This window comes from Gnatocerus cornutus, chromosome 4 (genome assembly GCF_029298725.1).
Source record: "Gnatocerus cornutus isolate USDA-ARS CGAHR chromosome 4, icGnaCorn1.1, whole genome shotgun sequence".
Taxonomy (NCBI): domain Eukaryota; kingdom Metazoa; phylum Arthropoda; class Insecta; order Coleoptera; family Tenebrionidae; genus Gnatocerus; species Gnatocerus cornutus.
The window spans coordinates 20452720-20471789 of NC_142236.1; the positions used below are offsets into that span (position 1 = coordinate 20452720).

The 19070-nt window shown below is 33.1% G+C and overlaps 2 protein-coding genes across 2 annotated transcripts; both read left to right on the forward strand.

The window, feature by feature from the left end:
• Positions 1 to 2564: 2564 nt before the first annotated feature.
• Positions 2565 to 4955, forward strand: LOC148176651 (uncharacterized). Its single transcript, XM_088034252.1, has 5 exons — positions 2565 to 2680; positions 3018 to 3150; positions 3200 to 4620; positions 4666 to 4772; positions 4823 to 4955. Exons 1-5 carry the CDS (start codon positions 2595 to 2597, stop codon positions 4864 to 4866), a joined length of 1791 nt encoding a protein of 596 aa, XP_087890378.1. The 5' UTR covers positions 2565 to 2594; the 3' UTR covers positions 4867 to 4955.
• A 138-nt stretch (positions 4956 to 5093) lies between these two features.
• On the forward strand, positions 5094 to 17968 carry LOC148176652 (uncharacterized). Its single transcript, XM_088034233.1, has 5 exons — positions 5094 to 5218; positions 5275 to 5383; positions 12622 to 17249; positions 17298 to 17440; positions 17490 to 17968. Exons 1-5 carry the CDS (start codon positions 5124 to 5126, stop codon positions 17588 to 17590), a joined length of 5076 nt encoding a protein of 1691 aa, XP_087890359.1. The 5' UTR covers positions 5094 to 5123; the 3' UTR covers positions 17591 to 17968.
• The last annotated feature ends 1102 nt before the right edge of the window (positions 17969 to 19070 follow it).

Sequence of the window (19070 nt, forward strand, 5' to 3'; positions counted from 1 at the left end):
GTCATAATTTTTAAACCACACAATTAAAACTTGGAAAGACTGCTTCTTAATTTTTGTGCTAAAAGGCAAAATTACGCGACAAAAAATGCAGGTTTTAGAAATTTTTATTCAGGAGAGAATGCAAAAATTTTCAAAATTTTTAATTCTTAAACGATAGTTATGAAATTGGGAGAGGTTGCCACCTCTTGATTTGCTTGGCAATTGTGCCAAAGGACCAAATATTAGAACAAAAAAAACAGGTTTAAAAAAAATTTAATAAAAATATTTTCAGAATTTTGAATCAGGCCTGTCATTATTGTAATTTTTGGAGCACAGACATCAAACTTGAAGAGGTTGCTACCTTTAGGTTGATTTTCAATTGTGCCAAAGAACGAAAACATACATAAAAAGAGCTATTTTAGAAATTTCTATTCTTGGGAAAAAATTTTTTCAAAATTTTGAATCTAAGGCTTCTAATTTTTGTAACTTTTAAATCAAAGAAATAAAATTTAAGGAAAATGCAACTCTCGACTTGACTTTCAACTGTACGAAAAGACAAAATTATAGAACCAAAAAGAAAAGTTTTACAAATTTTTATTTTTCAAAAGATGCTAAATTTTATAAAATTTTAAATCTGAAGCCTGTCATTTTTCCAATTTTTAAACCAGCGACATGAAAATTAGGGAAATTACTCGCTTTCAGTTGCTTTTCAATTGTGCCAAAAGACAAAATTAGTAAACAAAAAACAAGTTTTATAAAAATTTTATTTTGAAGAAATTGTAACATTTTCCAAAATTTTTGTTCTAAGATCTGCCATTTTCGTAATTTTTGAGCACCGACATAACATTTGCGAAATTTGCTACTCTTGACTTAATTTTCATTTGTGCCTAAAGACCAAATAATATTACAAAAAGAAAGAGTTTTAGAAGTTTGTATTCTTGGGAAGACACAAAATTTTTCAAAATTTTGAGTTTACGATTGTGGTTTTTGTAATTTTCAAATCCGAGACATGAAATTTGGGGAAATTACTCCCATTAAGTTGCTTCCTAATTGTGCCAAAAGACAAGATTATCGAACAAAAAAGACAAGTTTTACATATTTTTATTCTTGAGAAGATTTAAACTGAGCCAGTCATTGTTTCCATTTTGAAACCAGAGACATGAAATTTGAGAAATTACTTGTCTTGAGTTGCTTTTCAATTGCACCAGAGAACAAAATTATAAAACAACAAAAACAGGTTTCAAAAGTTTTTATTTCTAAAAAAAATGGAAAGGATTTCAAAATTTTGTTATAAAGTCTGTCAATTTTGCAGTTTTTTAACCAGAAACATAAAACTTGAAAATATTATTCTTCTTAAGCTGTTTTTTAACTGTGACAAAGGACAAAATTATGGAACAAAAACAATAGTTTAAATAAAATATATTCTTTGGAAGATCCAAATTTTTCAAAATTTGTATTCAAAAGCCCCTCATTTTCGTAATTTTAAAACCACATACTTGAAATTTAGAAAAGCTGCTACTCAATTGGTGTCCTGAAGTTGTGCCAAGGAGCAAAATTATGAGACAAAAAAATTCAGATTTTAGAAATTTTTATTTATGAAAGCATGCAAAAATTTTCAAAATTTTCAATCCAAGACCTGTTATTTTCGCAAATTTTAAACCAGAGACATGAAATCTGGGGAAATTACTCGTCTTGAGTCTATGAAACAAAAAAAACAAGTTTCAAAAATTGTTATTTAAAAAAAAATGCAGAAATTTTCAAAATTTTATTCTAAAGCCTGTCATTTTCGCAATTTTTAAACCAGAAACAAAAAATTGGGGGAAATTATTCTTCTTGAGCTGTATTTCAATTGTGCCTAAAGATAAAATTATGGAACAACAAACACTGGTTTAAAAAATATATATTCTTAGAAAAGATAGAAAAGATAGAATTTTTCAAAATTTGTATTCGTAGGCCCCTCAGTTTTGTAATTTTCAAACCACCGAATTGAAATTTGGAGAGGCTGCTACTTGCTTTTTGTCCTGTAGTTGTGCAAAAAGGCACAATTATTCGACTAAAAATACAGATTTTAGAAATTTTTATTCAAGAGACAATGCAAAAAAATTCAAAATTTTTACTCTTAGGCCTGTCAATTTCGTAATTTTTAAACCAGAAACATAAAATTTGGGGAAATTACTCATCTTGAGTTGGTTTTCAATTGTACGAAAAAACCAAATTACGAAGCAAAAAAATACAGGTTTAAAAAAACACTTTTTTACTTGTAAGTCCTATCGTTTCTATAGTTTTAAAGCTAAAGGATGAAATTTTGAAAGGTTGGCTTGGAACATTACTTTTATGGTGGTACCCCTGATATCTGTCACTACAATTGAAGAAAAGATAGCCATGACTTAAACCTCAAACTGTCAAACAAAAGACAAAGATATTATTATCGTCATGGTGGATCCAAAATGGCGGACATAATAATTGAACGATACGTCTAAAATTAATTAACAAATGAATGACTCAGTCAAAGTAAATTTAGTACAATTTATCTACAAATATCAGTGTTAGAGTCATCATTTCCTTCCGACTAGTACCAGCTGATATTTGTAAATTATTCATTCCATCAGAACAACATGATCTGTCAAATCTTCCTCACTTTTCTACTTATAAATGTCATAACGACAACCTCCAGTGATGGTGTTTGTAGTCGACAAGTTACGTAAGTAAAAGTGTCAATAGGCGGCTTTGAAAATTCTCAGGTTGGTACCTCTAATTATTGACAGATCGTACAAAAACCAACTTGTCAAGCAAAATTACTGAACGCGGATAACAAACTAGGCGGAACTTTTGAATTTTTGGTTGGTAACACTGATTTTTGACAGGTTCACAAACGTGAGAACAAATTATTACTAGGCGGCTTTGAAAATTCTCAGGTTGGTACCTCTGATCATTGACAGATCGTACAAAAACCAACTTGTCAAGCAAAATTACTGAACGCGGATAACAAACTAGGCGGAACTTTTGAATTTTTGGTTGGTAACACTGATTTTTGACAGGTTCACAAACGTAAGAACAAAATATTACTATGCCACCTATGCAGTGCCAGTGACCTCTAGATGTGGATTTCTTTGGACCAAAACATGCACACGTTACAAAAACGAATGTTGCAAGTTAAATACAAAAGATGAAGTAAGAGTCAAGAACAAATGTCACGATAAAGAACAATTTGTAATTTTAGCATTTCACTAATTACAAAACGGAAAAGTTTTGCTGCGCCGGATTCCAAAGAATTTGGGGATTTCCTGAACTAAAATGTTCACCAAAATGTTCCCAACAATGTCGACGCGGTACTTGCACAGCCCCTGACACGTGTTCTTGTAATCAAGGTTACAAAAAACGAACACAGTACACTTGCGACCCGATTTGTTCAAGTCCCTGTTCCAACGGAACATGTGTAACTCCCGAAACGTGTTCGTGTAATCGAGGATACAAGCTAGATGGCAACGATAGGTACACGTGTAAACCGGTTTGTTTTCCATCGTGTTCCAACGGAACATGTGTCGCACCAGACACGTGTTCTTGTCTCCCCGGATTTGAGCTCAGTGAGAATTATAAGCACGCTTGTAAGCCGGTGTGTTCTCCATCGTGTTCCAATGGAACATGTGTCGCCCCAGACACGTGTTCTTGTCTCCCCGGATTTGAGCTCAGTGAGAATTATAAGCACGTTTGTGAGCCGGTGTGTTCTCCATCGTGTTCCAACGGAACATGTGTCGCCCCAGACACGTGTTCTTGTCTCTCCGGATTTGAACTTGATGAGAAGAACAAACACGTTTGTGAGCCGGTGTGTTCTCCATCGTGTTCCAACGGAACATGTGTCGCTCCAGACACGTGTTCTTGCCTCCCCGGATTTGAGCTCAGTGAGAATTATAAGCACGTGTGTGAGCCGGTGTGTTCTCCATCGTGTTCCAACGGATCATGTGTCGCCCCAGACACGTGTTCTTGTCTCCCCGGATTTGAGCTCGACGAGAACATTAAACACGTTTGTAAGCCGGTGTGTTCTCCATCGTGTTCCAACGGAACATGTGTCGCCCCCAACATGTGTTCCTGCGACCCCGGTTTTGAACTACCTATCACTGACAATTTCACCTGCACTCCTGTTTGTTCTCCACCGTGTTCCAACGGAACATGTGTAGCCCCCGACACGTGTTCCTGCGATGACGGCTACGAACTCGAACACGCGTACACATGTTCCCCAGTATGTACAGAAGAGTGCAGTAACGGTAACTGTACGGCTCCAGACACCTGCACGTGTTCTGAAGACTATTATCTGGAACACGATGGATACACGTGTTCTCCGATTTGCCTAGACGAGTGTGTAAATGGATATTGTGCATCTCCAGGCAACTGTACGTGTGACTATGGTTACGTGTTTGATACAAGTTGTGTTCCGTATTGTTCCAATTGTTCCAACGGAGATTGTACGGAACCGGAAATGTGTCAGTGTTGGGAAGGATATGAACTGGATGAAACCGGATGTGTTGTCATGTGTTCCCATGGGAACTATTCTGGAGGGGGTTGTCAATGCGACGATGGGTGGGGGGGCGTTTCTTGTAACGTTACCATGACAATGAGTTTGTTGTCAAGGATTGGGATTCCCAGGTGAGTTGATAATTTGCGTTTTTTGGTTCTCAGGTGATATTACAGGAATCTGTATTTGATCGGTGGTGCTGTGATCGTAATTGGTCTAGGCCTTCTAGTTTGGAGCTTTTATAAATGCAGACAAAGAGGTTATGTTCGTAATGATAATTATGGTGAGATTTTTAGTGTTTTTTAATAGTTTTTTTATGTTGGTACTTTATAGAGTTATCTGTAGGACATCTAGTTGCCGAAACATCTGAAGATTAGTCTGTTAGTAATAACAAAATTCAATATGGCGGTTAGTCTAAGAAACTGTAACTTTGTATGAGTGAAGCAAATAAAGAAATGTGAGGTTATGTTGTTGCAGTGCTACCAACGCAACTGTATGAAAAAAAATCCCCCAAATCTCGATTTTTGTGCATTTTTCTGCGTGATAAAGTACTTTCCTTTATTACATTCCACGCATCCGCTGATAACCAATCAAATTTAGTTCAGTTTTCAGCAACCTCTTTATCTATGCAAACATGAATGTCCCATTTCAGTATCTTCTCCTGGCCATCGTTGTCTTTCCCTGTTTGAATTCAGCACAGAAAAACGGAATTTGCTCTAAAGTCGTAACGTAAGTACTCGTTTACGTGCTTGGGTGTTAATTTTGAGTGGTCAACATTTTTCTAGGAGGCAAAAAAAGAGAACGGTGCCGTATACTGTGATGGTTCCAATGCCTTGTGGGAATCGGCTTAAAAATTCGTGCCCTTTGAAACGTCTCACTAAGTTCAAATCTGAAGTAAGTAGGAATAGAATACGTTTTAAAATTTTGGGCAAAAAATTTAATTTTTGGCTTATTTTTTATTTTTAAAACTGTGAAATTTGCAGGTTCTATTACTTTTGACTTGATTATCAACTGTGCGAAATTTCAAAATTTTAGACCAAACCACTGAATTTTTAGATCACTTCAGTTTGACACCAACTAAAAATTTTCAAAATTATTTAAAATCTCTGTTATTTTTGTAGTTTTAATCCCAAAAGTGTGAAATTTGCAGGTTTTTTTACTTTCGACTTGATTATCAACTGTGTTAAATTTCAAAATTTTAGACCAAACAACTGAATTTTTAGATCACTTCAGTCTGACACCAACTCACAATTTTCAAAATTGTTTAAAATCTCTCATATTTTTGTAGTTTTAGTCCCAAAACTGTGAAATTTTGCAGGTTTTTCTACTTTCAACTTGATTATCAACTGTGCAAAATTTCAAAATTTTAGACCAAACAACTGAATTTTTAGATCACTTCAGTTTGGCACCAACTTAAAATTTTCAAAATTGTTTAAAATCTCTGTTATTTTTGTAGTTTTAGTCCCAAAACTGTGAAATTTTGCAGGTTTTTCTACTTTCAACTTGATTATCAACTGTGCGAAATTTCAAAATTTTAGACCAAACAACTGAATTTTTAGATCACTTCAGTTTGACACCAACCCAAAATTTTCAAAATTGTTTAAAATCTCTCATATTTTTGTAGTTTTAGTCTCAAAACTGTGAAATTTTGCAGGTTTTTCTACTTTCAACTTGATTATCAACTGTGCGAAATTTCAAAATTTTAGACCAAACAACTGAATTTTTAGATCACTTCAGTTTGACACCAACTCAAAATTTTCAAAATTGTTTAAAATCTCTCATATTTTTGTAGTTTTAGTCCCAAAACTGTGAAATTTTGCAGGTTTTTCTACTTTCAACTTGATTATCAACTGTGCAAAATTTCAAAATTTTAGACCAAACAACTGAATTTTTAGATCACTTCAGTTTGGCACCAACTCAAAATTTTCAAAATTGTTTAAAATCTCTGTTATTTTTGTAGTTTTAGTCCCAAAACTGTGAAATTTTGCAGGTTTTTCTACTTTCAACTTGATTATCAACTGTGCGAAATTTCAAAATTTTAGACCAAACAACTCAATTTTTAGATCACTTCAGTTTGACACCAACTCAAAATTTTCAAAATTGTTTAAAATCTCTCTTATTTTTGTAGTTTTAGTCCCAAAACTGTGAAATTTTGCAGGTTTTTCTACTTTCAACTTGATTATCAACTGTGCGAAATTTCAAAATTTTAGACCAAACAACTGAATTTTTAGATCACTTCAGTTTGACACCAACCCAAAATTTTCAAAATTGTTTAAAATCTCATATTTTTGTAGTTTTAGTCTCAAAACTGTGAAATTTTGCAGGTTTTTCTACTTTCAACTTGATTATCAACTGTGCGAAATTTCAAAATTTTAGACCAAACAACTGAATTTTTAGATCACTTCAGTTTGACACCAACTCAAAATTTTCAAAATTGTTTAAAATCTCTCATATTTTTGTAGTTTTAGTCCCAAAACTGTGAAATTTTGCAGGTTTTTCTACTTTCAACTTGATTATCAACTGTGCAAAATTTCAAAATTTTAGACCAAACAACTGAATTTTTAGATCACTTCAGTTTGACACCAACTCAAAATTTTCAAAATTGTTTAAAATCTCTCATATTTTTGTAGTTTTAGTCCCAAAACTGTGAAATTTTGCAGGTTTTTCTACTTTCAACTTGATTATCAACTGTGCAAAATTTCAAAATTTTAGACCAAACAACTGAATTTTTAGATCACTTCAGTTTGGCACCAACTCAAAATTTTCAAAATTGTTTAAAATCTCTGTTATTTTTGTAGTTTTAGTCCCAAAACTGTGAAATTTTGCAGGTTTTTCTACTTTCAACTTGATTATCAACTGTGCGAAATTTCAAAATTTTAGACCAAACAACTCAATTTTTAGATCACTTCAGTTTGACACCAACTCAAAATTTTCAAAATTGTTTAAAATCTCTCTTATTTTTGTAGTTTTAGTCCCAAAACTGTGAAATTTTGCAGGTTTTTCTACTTTCAACTTGATTATCAACTGTGCGAAATTTCAAAATTTTAGACCAAACAACTGAATTTTTAGATCACTTCAGTTTGACACCAACCCAAAATTTTCAAAATTGTTTAAAATCTCATATTTTTGTAGTTTTAGTCTCAAAACTGTGAAATTTTGCAGGTTTTTCTACTTTCAACTTGATTATCAACTGTGCGAAATTTCAAAATTTTAGACCAAACAACTGAATTTTTAGATCACTTCAGTTTGACACCAACTCAAAATTTTCAAAATTGTTTAAAATCTCTCATATTTTTGTAGTTTTAGTCCCAAAACTGTGAAATTTTGCAGGTTTTTCTACTTTCAACTTGATTATCAACTGTGCAAAATTTCAAAATTTTAGACCAAACAACTGAATTTTTAGATCACTTCAGTTTGGCACCAACTCAAAATTTTCAAAATTGTTTAAAATCTCTGTTATTTTTGTAGTTTTAGTCCCAAAACTGTGAAATTTTGCAGGTTTTTCTACTTTCAACTTGATTATCAACTGTGCGAAATTTCAAAATTTTAGACCAAACAACTCAATTTTTAGATCACTTCAGTTTGACACCAACTCAAAATTTTCAAAATTGTTTAAAATCTCTCTTATTTTTGTAGTTTTAGTCCCAAAACTGTGAAATTTTGCAGGTTTTTCTACTTTCAACTTGATTATCAACTGTGTTAAATTTCAAAATTTTAGACCAAACAACTAAATTTTTAGATAACTTCAGTTTGACACCAACTCAAAATTTTCAAAATTGTTGAAAATCTCTGTTATTTTTGTAGTTTTAGTCCCAAAACTGTGAAATTTTGCAGGTTTTTCTACTTTCAACTTGATTATCAACTGTGCGAAATTTCAAAATTTTAGACCAAACAACTAAATTTTTAGATCACTTCAGTTTGACACCAACTCAAAATTTTCAAAATTGTTTAAAATCTCTGTTATTTTTGAAGTTTTAGTCCCAAAACTGTGAAATTTTGCAGGTTTTTCTACTTTCAACTTGATTATCAACTGTGTTAAATTTCAAAATTTTAGACCAAACAACTGAATTTTTAGATAACTTCAGTTTGACACCAACTCAAAATTTTCAAAATTGTTTAAAATCTCTCTTATTTTTGTAGTTTTAGTCCCAAAACTGTGAAATTTTGCAGGTTTTTCTACTTTCAACTTGATTATCAACTGTGCGAAATTTCAAAATTTTAGACCAAACAACTAAATTTTTAGATCACTTCAGTTTGACACCAACTCAAAATTTTCAAAATTGTTTAAAATCTCTGTTATTTTTGAAGTTTTAGTCCCAAAACTGTGAAATTTTGCAGGTTTTTCTACTTTCAACTTGATTATCAACTGTGTTAAATTTCAAAATTTTAGACCAAACAACTGAATTTTTAGATAACTTCAGTTTGACACCAACTCAAAATTTTCAAAATTGTTTAAAATCTCTCTTATTTTTGTAGTTTTAGTCCCAAAACTGTGAAATTTTGCAGGTTTTTCTACTTTCAACTTGATTATCAACTGTGCGAAATTTCAAAATTTTAGACCAAACAACTAAATTTTTAGATCACTTCAGTTTGACACCAACTCAAAATTTTCAAAATTGTTTAAAATCTCTGTTATTTTTGAAGTTTTAGTCCCAAAACTGTGAAATTTTGCAGGTTTTTCTACTTTCAACTTGATTATCAACTGTGCGAAATTTCAAAATTTTAGACCAAACAACTGAATTTTTAGATCACTTCAGTTTGACACCAACTCAAAATTTTCAAAATTGTTTAAAATCTCTCTTATTTTTGTAGTTTTAGTCCCAAAACTGTGAAATTTTGCAGGTTTTTCTACTTTCAACTTGATTATCAACTGTGTTAAATTTCAAAATTTTAGACCAAACAACTAAATTTTTAGATCACTTCAGTTTGACACCAACTCAAAATTTTCAAAATTGTTTAAAATCTCTGTTATTTTTGAAGTTTTAGTCCCAAAACTGTGAAATTAGCAGGTTTTTCTACTTTCGACTTGATTATCAACAGTGTAAAATTTCAAAATTTTGGAATAAAAACCTACTTTTTTACAAATTTTTATTTTTAAGACGAACTAAAGTTTGACACCACTTTTAATCCCAAATTATTCAAATTTTCAAGTTTAATATATTATTTATCAACTGTAATAAATTCCAAAATTTTTGAATAGAAATTTAAGTTTTATTAATTATTAATAATAATTATTTTAGACAGGGACCGAAATTTCCACCTCTTTCTATTAAATTGTGCAATTTTGTCAATTTCAATCGAAAATCAATAAAATTTAGAAATTTTACTACGTTTAACTTGATTATTAACTGTGGTAAATTGCAATAATTTAGCATCAAAATTGGAATTTTTAGAAATGTTTATAAGAAGTCATACCAAAAATTTTCACCGCATCTATTAAAATGAGTAATTTTGACAGTTTTAATCATAAAACAGTAAAATTTTGAGTTTTTACACTTTTAGACTTATTAATCAAATGTACTAAATTTCAAAATTTGGAAATAAAAAATTAAAATTTTAGATATTTTTATTTTGAAGACCAACCAAAAACTTCCACCTCTTTAGATTAAATGCGGTGATTTTGGCAGTTTTAATCATAAAACAGTAAAACTTTGTGGTTTTATTAACTTTGAATTGTTTATTAACTGTGCTGAATTCCAAAATTTTATTTTAAAAATCAAAATTTTTAGAACCTTTCACTTTGAAGCTAACAAAAAATTTTCAAAATTGTATAAAATCTCTGTAATTTTTGTAGTTTTAATCCCAAGCCAAGAAATTTGCTACTTTTGACCTTGTTAACAACTGTGCTAATTTGCAAAACTTTTGAACCAAAAACAAATTTTTACTTTGAAACGAACCAAAGGTTTTCACAATTTTTTATAAATTTCTATAATTTTCACAGTTCTAATCCCAATGCAGTGAAATTTGCAAATTTTACTGCTTTTGACATGATTATCACTCTGTTTTTCAAAATTTTAGACAAAACAAACAGAATTTTTAGATCACTTCACTTTGAAAAAAACTAAAAATTTTCTAAATTGTTTAAAATTTCTGTAATTTTTGTAATTTTAATCCTAAAAGTGTGAAGTTGATTATCAACGATGCTAACTTTCAAAATTTTGGAATAAAAATATGATTTCTTAGAATTTTTTATTTTGAAAGCAAACTATAGTTTGACACCACTTTATATTAAATTCCGTAACCTTAGCAGTTTTACTCCCAAATCAGTCAAATTTTCAAGTTTGACTAAATTTGACTTATTCATCAATTAAGCTAATTTCCAAAATTTTGTACCAAAAAACAGAATTTTTAGATCACTTCACTTCAAAACCACCCAAACTGTTCAAAATAGTTTTAAATTTCTGTATTTTTTGTAATTTTAATTCCAAAACAGTGAAATTTGTAGGTTTTGTTCCTCCTGACCCGATTATCAACTGTGCCCAAGTCAAAAATTTTAAAACAAAAAATTGAGTTTTTGGAAATTTTCATTTTGAGGAACCGAGATTTCCACCTCTTTCTATTAAATTGTGCAACTTTGTCAATTTCAATCGAAAATTAGTTAAATTTAGAATCTTTACTAAATTTGACTTGATTATCAACTGTGCTAAATTGCACTAATTTTTACTACTTCTATTAAAATCAGTAATTTTGACAGTTTTAATCATAAAACAGTAAAATTTTGAGGTTTTAGAATTTTAGACTTAATTATCAACTGTACTACATTACAAAAATTTGGAAATATAAAATCAAAATTTTAGAAATTTTTTAATTTTGAATCGAACAAAAAACTACCTCTTTTTATTAAATGCCGTAATTTTGGCAGTTTTAATCATAAGACAGTAAAACTTTGCGGTTTTATTATCTTTGACTTGTTTATTAACTGTGCTAAATTGTCAAAATTTTATACCAAAAAGCAAAATTTTTAACTTTAAAACGAAGCAAAAATTTCCTCATTTTTTTATAAATTTCCGTAATTCTAGACTCAATACAGCGAAATTTGCAGGTTTTGCTACTTTTAATTTTGTTAACTGTGCTAAATTTCAAAATTTAAGAATAAAAAAACAAGATTTTTAAAAAATTTTACTTTGGAATGAACCAAAACTTTAAACAAGTTTTTATAAAGTTCTACAATTTCCACAGTTTGAATTCCAAAAAAGTGAAAGTTACAGATTTTCCTGGTTTTAGCCTGATTATTATATGTGCCAAATGTCAGAATTGTAGACCAAAAAACAGAATTTTTAGATCACTTTATTTTGAACAAATAAAAATTTTCAAAATTGTTTAAAATCTCTGTAATTTTTGTAGTTTTAATCCCGAAAGTCTAAAATTTGCAAATTTTACTACTTTTGTCTTTATTATCAAGATTGCAAAATTTCAAAATTTTCGAATAAAAATTGATTTAAAAAAAAATTAACTAAAATTTGTCACCGCTTTCTATCAAAATCCGTAACTTTGGCAGTTTTAATTGAAAATCTGTCAAATTTTCAGCTTAAACTATATTTAACTAATTTATCAATTTTGTTGAATTTCAAAATTTTAGAGCAAAAAACAGATTTTTTTTAATATTTCATTTTGAAATTTATTACGAATTTCTTTAATTATGACAAGATTTTACCCACAACAGTGAAATTTGCAGTGCTTATTCTTTTTACTCCGAGTATCAACTGTGCTAAATTTCAAAATTTTAGAACATAAAACAGAATTTTTAGATCACTTTACTTCAAAACGAACTAAAAATGTTCAAAATTGTTACAAATCTCTGTAATTATTGTAGTCTTAATCCCAAAACTGTAAAATTTTCAGGTTTTACTTTTAATATGATTATTAATTGTGCCAAATTATAAAAATTTTGTTTAAAAAAAAATTGAAGTTTTAGAAAATTTTGAGTAGAACGAGCGAAAACTTTTTAATTTTTTTTTTATTTTCTCTAACTTTGAAAGTTTTAATCCTAAAACAGTGAAACTTGTAGGTTTTACTCTTCTCGTGATTATCAGCTGTGTTAAATTCCAAAATTTTGGAATTCAAAAAACAAAATTTTCAGAAAAAAAATCTTAATTACCAATTTAATAAGTTCCTAATTAAATTAATTCTAGTTCTACACCGACAGACTAACCACAAACGACTGCTGTCCAGGCTACTCCAGAATCTCTCCCACTCTCTGCATCCCCAAATGTTCCAAAAAGTGTTCCAACAGCAAATGCACCGCCCCTGACATCTGCACTTGCAATTCCGGCTACACCAAACACTCTTTCAACAAGTACTTATGTGTTCCCAAATGCAGCCAACCTTGCGTCCACGGTATGTGCATCAGACCGGAAACGTGTTCTTGCACTTTCAAGTACATAAAAGACCCCAAAAACAAGTACGAATGTAGACCAAAATGTAGCAGACCTTGTGTCAACGGAAAATGCGTCAAACCGGAAGTTTGTGGGTGTAATCCAGGCTTTACTCTTAATCCCAAGGACCGGTATCAGTGTAGGAAAATGTGTTCTCAAACTTGCATCAATGGAAAGTGTTCTGCTCCGGACACGTGTTCTTGTAATTCCGGTTACACGAAGGATGTTAAGAACAAGTTTCTGTGTAATCCGGTTTGTAGAGGAACATGTGTCAATGCTAAATGTTCCGCTCCTGACACGTGTTCTTGTAATTCCGGTTTCACAAAAAATGTCAAGAACAAGTTTGTTTGCAATCCGGTTTGTAGTAAAACGTGTGTTAATAGTAAATGTTCCGCTCCGGACACGTGTTCTTGTAATTCCGGTTTCACAAAAGATGTCAAGAACAAGTTTGTTTGTAATCCGGTTTGTAGTAAAACGTGTGTTAATAGTAAATGTTCCGCTCCGGACACGTGTTCTTGTAATTCCGGTTTCACAAAAGATGTCAAGAACAAGTTTGTTTGCAATCCGGTTTGTAGTAAAACGTGTGTTAATAGTAAATGTTCCGCTCCGGAAACGTGTTCTTGTAATTCCGGTTACACGAAGGATATAAAAAACAAGTTTCTGTGTAATCCAGTTTGTGGTGGAACGTGTGTTAATAGTAAATGTTCCGCTCCGAACACGTGTTCTTGTAATTCCGGTTTCACAAAAGATGTCAAGAACAAGTTTGTTTGTTATCCGGTTTGTAGTAAAACGTGTGTTAATAGTAAATGTTCCGCTCCCGACACGTGTTCTTGTAATTCTGGTTTCACGAAGGATGTCAAGAACAAGTTTGTTTGCAATCCGGTTTGTAGTAAAACGTGTGTAAATAGTAAATGTTCCGCTCCGGACACGTGTTCTTGTAATTCCGGTTTTACAAAAGATGTCAAGAACAAGTTTATTTGCAATCCGGTTTGTAGTAAAACGTGTGTTAATAGTAAATGTTCCGCTCCGGACACGTGTTCTTGTAATTCCGGTTACACAAAGGATATAAAAAACAAGTTTCTGTGTAATCCGGTTTGTGGTGGAACATGTGTCAACAGTAAATGTTCCGCTCCGAACACGTGTTCTTGTAATTCCGGTTACACGAAAGATGTCAAGAACAAGTTTGTTTGCAACCCGGTTTGTAGTAAAACGTGTGTGAACAGTAAATGTTCCGCTCCAGACACGTGTTCTTGTAATTCCGGTTTCACAATAGATGTCAAGAACAAGTTTGTTTGCAATCCGGTTTGTAGTAAAACGTGTGTTAATAGTAAATGTACGGCTCCGGAAACATGTTCTTGTAATTCCGGTTACACGAAGGATATACAAAACAAGTTTCTGTGTAATCCGGTTTGTAAAGGAACATGTGTCAATAGTAAATGTTCCGCTCCTGACACATGTTCTTGTAATTCCGGTTATACGAAGGATTTGAAGAACAAGTTTCTCTGTAATCCACTTTGTAGTAGAACATGTGTCAATAGTAAATGTTCCGCTCCAGACACGTGTTCTTGTAATTCCGGTTACACGAAGGATGTCAAGAACAAATTTGTTTGTAATCCGGTTTGTAGTAAAACGTGTGTTAATAGTAAATGTTCCGCTCCGGACACGTGTTCATGTAATTCCGGTTACATGAAGGATGTCAAGAACAAGTTTGTTTGTAATCCGGTTTGTAGTAAAACGTGTGTTAATAGTAAATGTTCCGCTCCAGACACGTGTTCTTGTAATTCCGGTTACACGAAGGATATAAAAAACAAGTTTCTCTGTAATCCAGTTTGTGGTGGAACATGTGTCAACAGTAAATGTTCCGCTCCGAACATGTGTTCTTGTAATTCCGGTTACACAAAGGATTTGAAGAACAAGTTTCTCTGTAATCCACTTTGTAGTAGAACATGTGTCAACGGTCAGTGTTCCGCTCCTGACACGTGTTCTTGTAATTCCGGTTACACGAAGGATCCAAAGAACAATTTTGTGTGTAACTCAGTCTGTGGTGGAACATGTGTCAATGGTAAGTGTTCTGCTCCGGACACGTGTTCTTGTAATTCCGGTTACACAAAAGATTTAAAAAACAAGTTTGTTTGCAATCCGGTTTGTAGTAAGACGTGTGTTAATAGTAAATGTACGGCTCCGGAAACGTGTGTTTGTAATTCCGGTTACACAAAGGATTTGAAAAACAAATTTCTTTGTAATCCACTCTGTAGTAGAACATGTGTCAATGGTAAGTGTTCCGCTCCTGACACGTGTTCTTGTAATTCCGGTTACACGAAGGATCTAAAAAACAAGTCTCTCTGTAATCCAGTTTGTGGTGGAACATGCGTCAATGGTAAATGTTCTGCCCCGGACACGTGTTCTTGTAATTCCGGTTACACGAAGGATTCAAAAAACAAGTTTCTGTGTAATCCGGTTTGCAGAGAAACATGTGTCAATGCTAAATGTTTCGCTCCTGACACGTGTTCTTGTAATTCTGGTTACACGAAAGATGTTAATAACAAGTTTGTTTGTAATCCGGTGTGTGGTAAAACATGCATCAATGGTAAATGTTCTGCCCCGAACACGTGTTCTTGTAATTCCGGTTACACAAAGGATTTGAAAAACAAGTTTCTCTGTAATCCACTTTGTAGTAGAACATGTGTAAATGGTAAATGTTCCGCTCCTGACACGTGTTCTTGTAATTCCGGTTACACCAAAGATCCAAAAACCAATTTTCTGTGTAACCCGGTTTGTGGTGGAACATGTGTCAATGGTAAATGTTCCGCTCCCGACATGTGTTCTTGTAATTCCGGTTACACGAAGGATTTAAAAAACAAGTTTGTTTGTAATGCGGTATGTGGTAGAACATGTGTAAATGGTAAATGTTCCGCTCCGGACACGTGTTCTTGTAATTCCGGTTTTACAAAAGATGTCAAGAGCAAGTTTGTTTGTAATCCGGTTTGTAGTAAAGCGTGTGTTAATAGTAAATGTACGGCTCCGGAAACGTGTTCTTGTAATTCCGGTTACACGAAGGATGTCAAAAACAAGTTTATGTGTAATCCGGTTTGTAGAGGAACATGTGTAAATGGTAAATGTTCCGCTCCTGACACGTGTTCTTGTAATTCCGGTTACATGAAGGATGTCAAAAACAAGTTTGTTTGTAATCCGGTTTGTAGTAAAACGTGTGTTAATAGTAAATGTTCTGCTCCGGAAACGTGTTCTTGTAATTCCGGATACACGAAAGATGTCAAGAACAGCTTTGTTTGTAATCCGGTCTGTAGTAGAACATGTGTCAATGGTAAATGTTCCGCTCCAGAAACGTGTTCGTGTAATTCTGGTTACATCAAAAATCTTAAGAACAATTTCCTTTGTGATCCGATCTGTAGTAAAACATGTGTCAAAAGTAAATGTTCAGCTCCGGACACGTGTTCTTGCAATTCCGGTTACATAAAGGATTTAAAGAACAAATATTTGTGCAATCCGGTATGTGGTAGTAAATGTATCAATGGTAATTGTTCCGCTCCGGAAACGTGTTCCTGTAATAACGGCTACATTAAAGATTTCAAAAATAAATTTCTTTGTAATCCAGTTTGTAATAAAACGTGTGTTAATGGAAAATGTTTCGCTCCGGACACGTGTTCTTGCAATTCCGGTTACACTAAAGATCCGAAGAACAATTATCTTTGTAATCCCGTATGTAATACGGCGTGTGTAAACGGTAAATGTTCGGGTCCGGAAACGTGTTCTTGCAATTCCGGTTACACGAACGACCTGAAGAACAAACATCTGTGTAATCCACTCTGTATCGGAACCTGTGTCAACAGCGTTTGTACGGCTCCAGAAACGTGTTCTTGTAATTCCGGTTATACCAAAGACTCCAAGAACAATTTTGATTGCACTCCGGTGTGCAGTCACACATGTATCAACGGTGAGTGTTCCGCTCCGGAAACATGTTCCTGCGACTCCGGTTACACGAAGGACCCCAAAAACACATATTTATGCACTCCGGAGTGCAGTAAAACCTGCATCAACGGCAAATGCACAGCACCGGAAACGTGCACCTGCAACGAGAACTTCCGGAAAAACGCCACCGGAACCTGTGTGCCGATCTGTCAAAGTAACTGTAACAATGGCGTTTGTAACGCTACGAACACGTGCAAGTGTAACGACGGTTACCATGAAAACGGAAACGGAAGTTGTGTGCCAATTTGTCTCCAATTTAAAGAGGTACCGTGCCAATGCCCTTTGGGGTACCAATTCGAAAACGGTAACTGCATTTTGAGCGCAGTTCGTTGTAACGAAACGGACTGTTTAGGTAACTGCAAAGTGGAAGACTGTGAAGCCAAAAAAAATGTACTTAGGTAAGACTGTCGAATTTTCTCAAGTGTGTTAAATCAAAGACATTTCAGGGCAATTCTTGATGCGCATCTCACTATTATTGCTTCTGTGGGTGCGACGGTGTTACTTCTTGTAACCGCAAGTGTTACGGTGTTGGTGGTTCTTCGGAAGCGAAGTCAGGAGCAGGAAAACGGGATCGAGTTTCCTTTCTATGGTACGTAATTAGTTTTGAAATTCAAGAGAAAAGTGTTGGTTTGTTCTAGAAAATGTGATTCGAAATCCGGTTTTCATTGCGGAGTTCCATGGGGGAATTAGTAGTCTTCGGGGGACCAAAAATGTCGAATCGAATAGTAATTTTGAATAAAAAAGTTATATGAATTAAAATTCTTGCTTATTTCGAGTCAGATGTTGTAATCTTTGTATCTTTTGTTATTCTTCTTGTGCGGTTACAGTTTTGTATTTTAGTGTCTTAAACTGATTATAAAATTCCCAAAATTTTAATTTTTGAAATCCAAATTTGACAATTTACACGACTAAAAAGAAAACTTCGGGAAAAATTGCTTCTTGCTCTTCGATCGTGGAAAAATTTTTTTAATTTTTTTCTCTATACAGGGTTCGGCAACACTTGTGTCCACCCCCAAACTCGTCTTTAATTTTAAAGATAAAATTTTGAAAATTTGCATACGCTCGCAGTTGACAAAGCTCTAGAAGCTGACGCAAAAATTTGTTTTTTATGACTTTTTGGCGCCTTAAAAATGTAATTTTTAGTTATATGTTTTTTCAATATAAATGTGTTAAAAATATCTCAGTTGTCATTTTAGATTCAATGCAAATTGTCTTCAAAATTTGAGAAAAAAATGCTCTTTTATCAAGTTAGTTTCCAATTTTATTATGTCAAAATTGGGAACTACGTTTACACCCATCTGTCAACGTCTTGTGTCACAAATGACATCTATCCTTTGGTTCGCTTTAGATTGTAACAAAAGTCTAACTTGGTAAAATTGTCGCTTTGTCGATGTTAATTAACGATTTTTGGTGTCCATAAAGTGCAACATGCCCGTGTTAATCAAAATTGACCTTTATAACAGTGAATGAAGTGACTTGTGAAATTTCGGTGTAAACGTAGGTTGTCACTGCGCTATCATAATTTTGAAAACCAACCTGATAAAACAGCGTTTTTTTCGAAAATTTTAAACATTAAGGTGTTTCGAAAAATGCCGGATACTGTAAAAAGGGGGTTATGATTGCCACCCTCTCAAAAGTAGTAGGAGTATACGCAATATGTGGGATGACTAAGTGATTTATTTGTGATTTTTCAATGTCAAATTCAAGAGGCTACATTGCTGATTTTTCCAAACAGTCAGAGGCGGTGTTTGAGGGGTTGAGATTGCCACCCTCTGACGGGTGGTGGGAGTACAAGCGATATGGGGGATTACTAAGTGATTTATTTATAATTTTTCGATGTTATATTCATGAATCTACATTACTATTGAAGGTTGAAATGAACAATAATTTTCTAGTTAGGTTAAGGGTTGAGTTTTACCACTTTGTTCTCATGTAGAAGAAGAATTTTGATTGAAGATGGGGCAGAAGGTCATTACGGTGTCATTTTGTCGAAAATTGTGTGAAAAAAAGACGACGATCGGTGGAAATTCGCATGTGAAAAGTGCGACCGGCATGCATGACCGTGCGTTATTGGAGGCAAATGACTGCGGCATTAAGAATATGAATCCGGTAAAATGACGCCAACTTCAGCGACGTTCGTCATTCAGTGAATTTTGTAAAAATGATAATGTAGCACGGCGGGGTTAATCACTAATATCCGGTTTACCTTTACGAATTGT

Bases quoted from the DNA above. Each gene is read 5' to 3' on its own strand.
- LOC148176651 (XM_088034252.1), top strand. From the start codon at position 2,595: ATGATCTGTCAAATCTTCCTCACTTTTCTACTTATAAATGTCATAACG. The intron at 4,621-4,665 runs GTGAGTTGATAA...GTGATATTACAG, and splicing joins TCAAGGATTGGGATTCCCAG to GAATCTGTATTTGATCGGTG. The intron at 4,773-4,822 runs GTGAGATTTTTA...GGTACTTTATAG, and splicing joins TGTTCGTAATGATAATTATG to AGTTATCTGTAGGACATCTA.
- LOC148176652 (XM_088034233.1), top strand. From the start codon at position 5,124: ATGAATGTCCCATTTCAGTATCTTCTCCTGGCCATCGTTGTCTTTCCC. The intron at 5,219-5,274 runs GTAAGTACTCGT...ACATTTTTCTAG, and splicing joins ATTTGCTCTAAAGTCGTAAC to GAGGCAAAAAAAGAGAACGG. The intron at 5,384-12,621 runs GTAAGTAGGAAT...AATTAATTCTAG, and splicing joins TCACTAAGTTCAAATCTGAA to TTCTACACCGACAGACTAAC.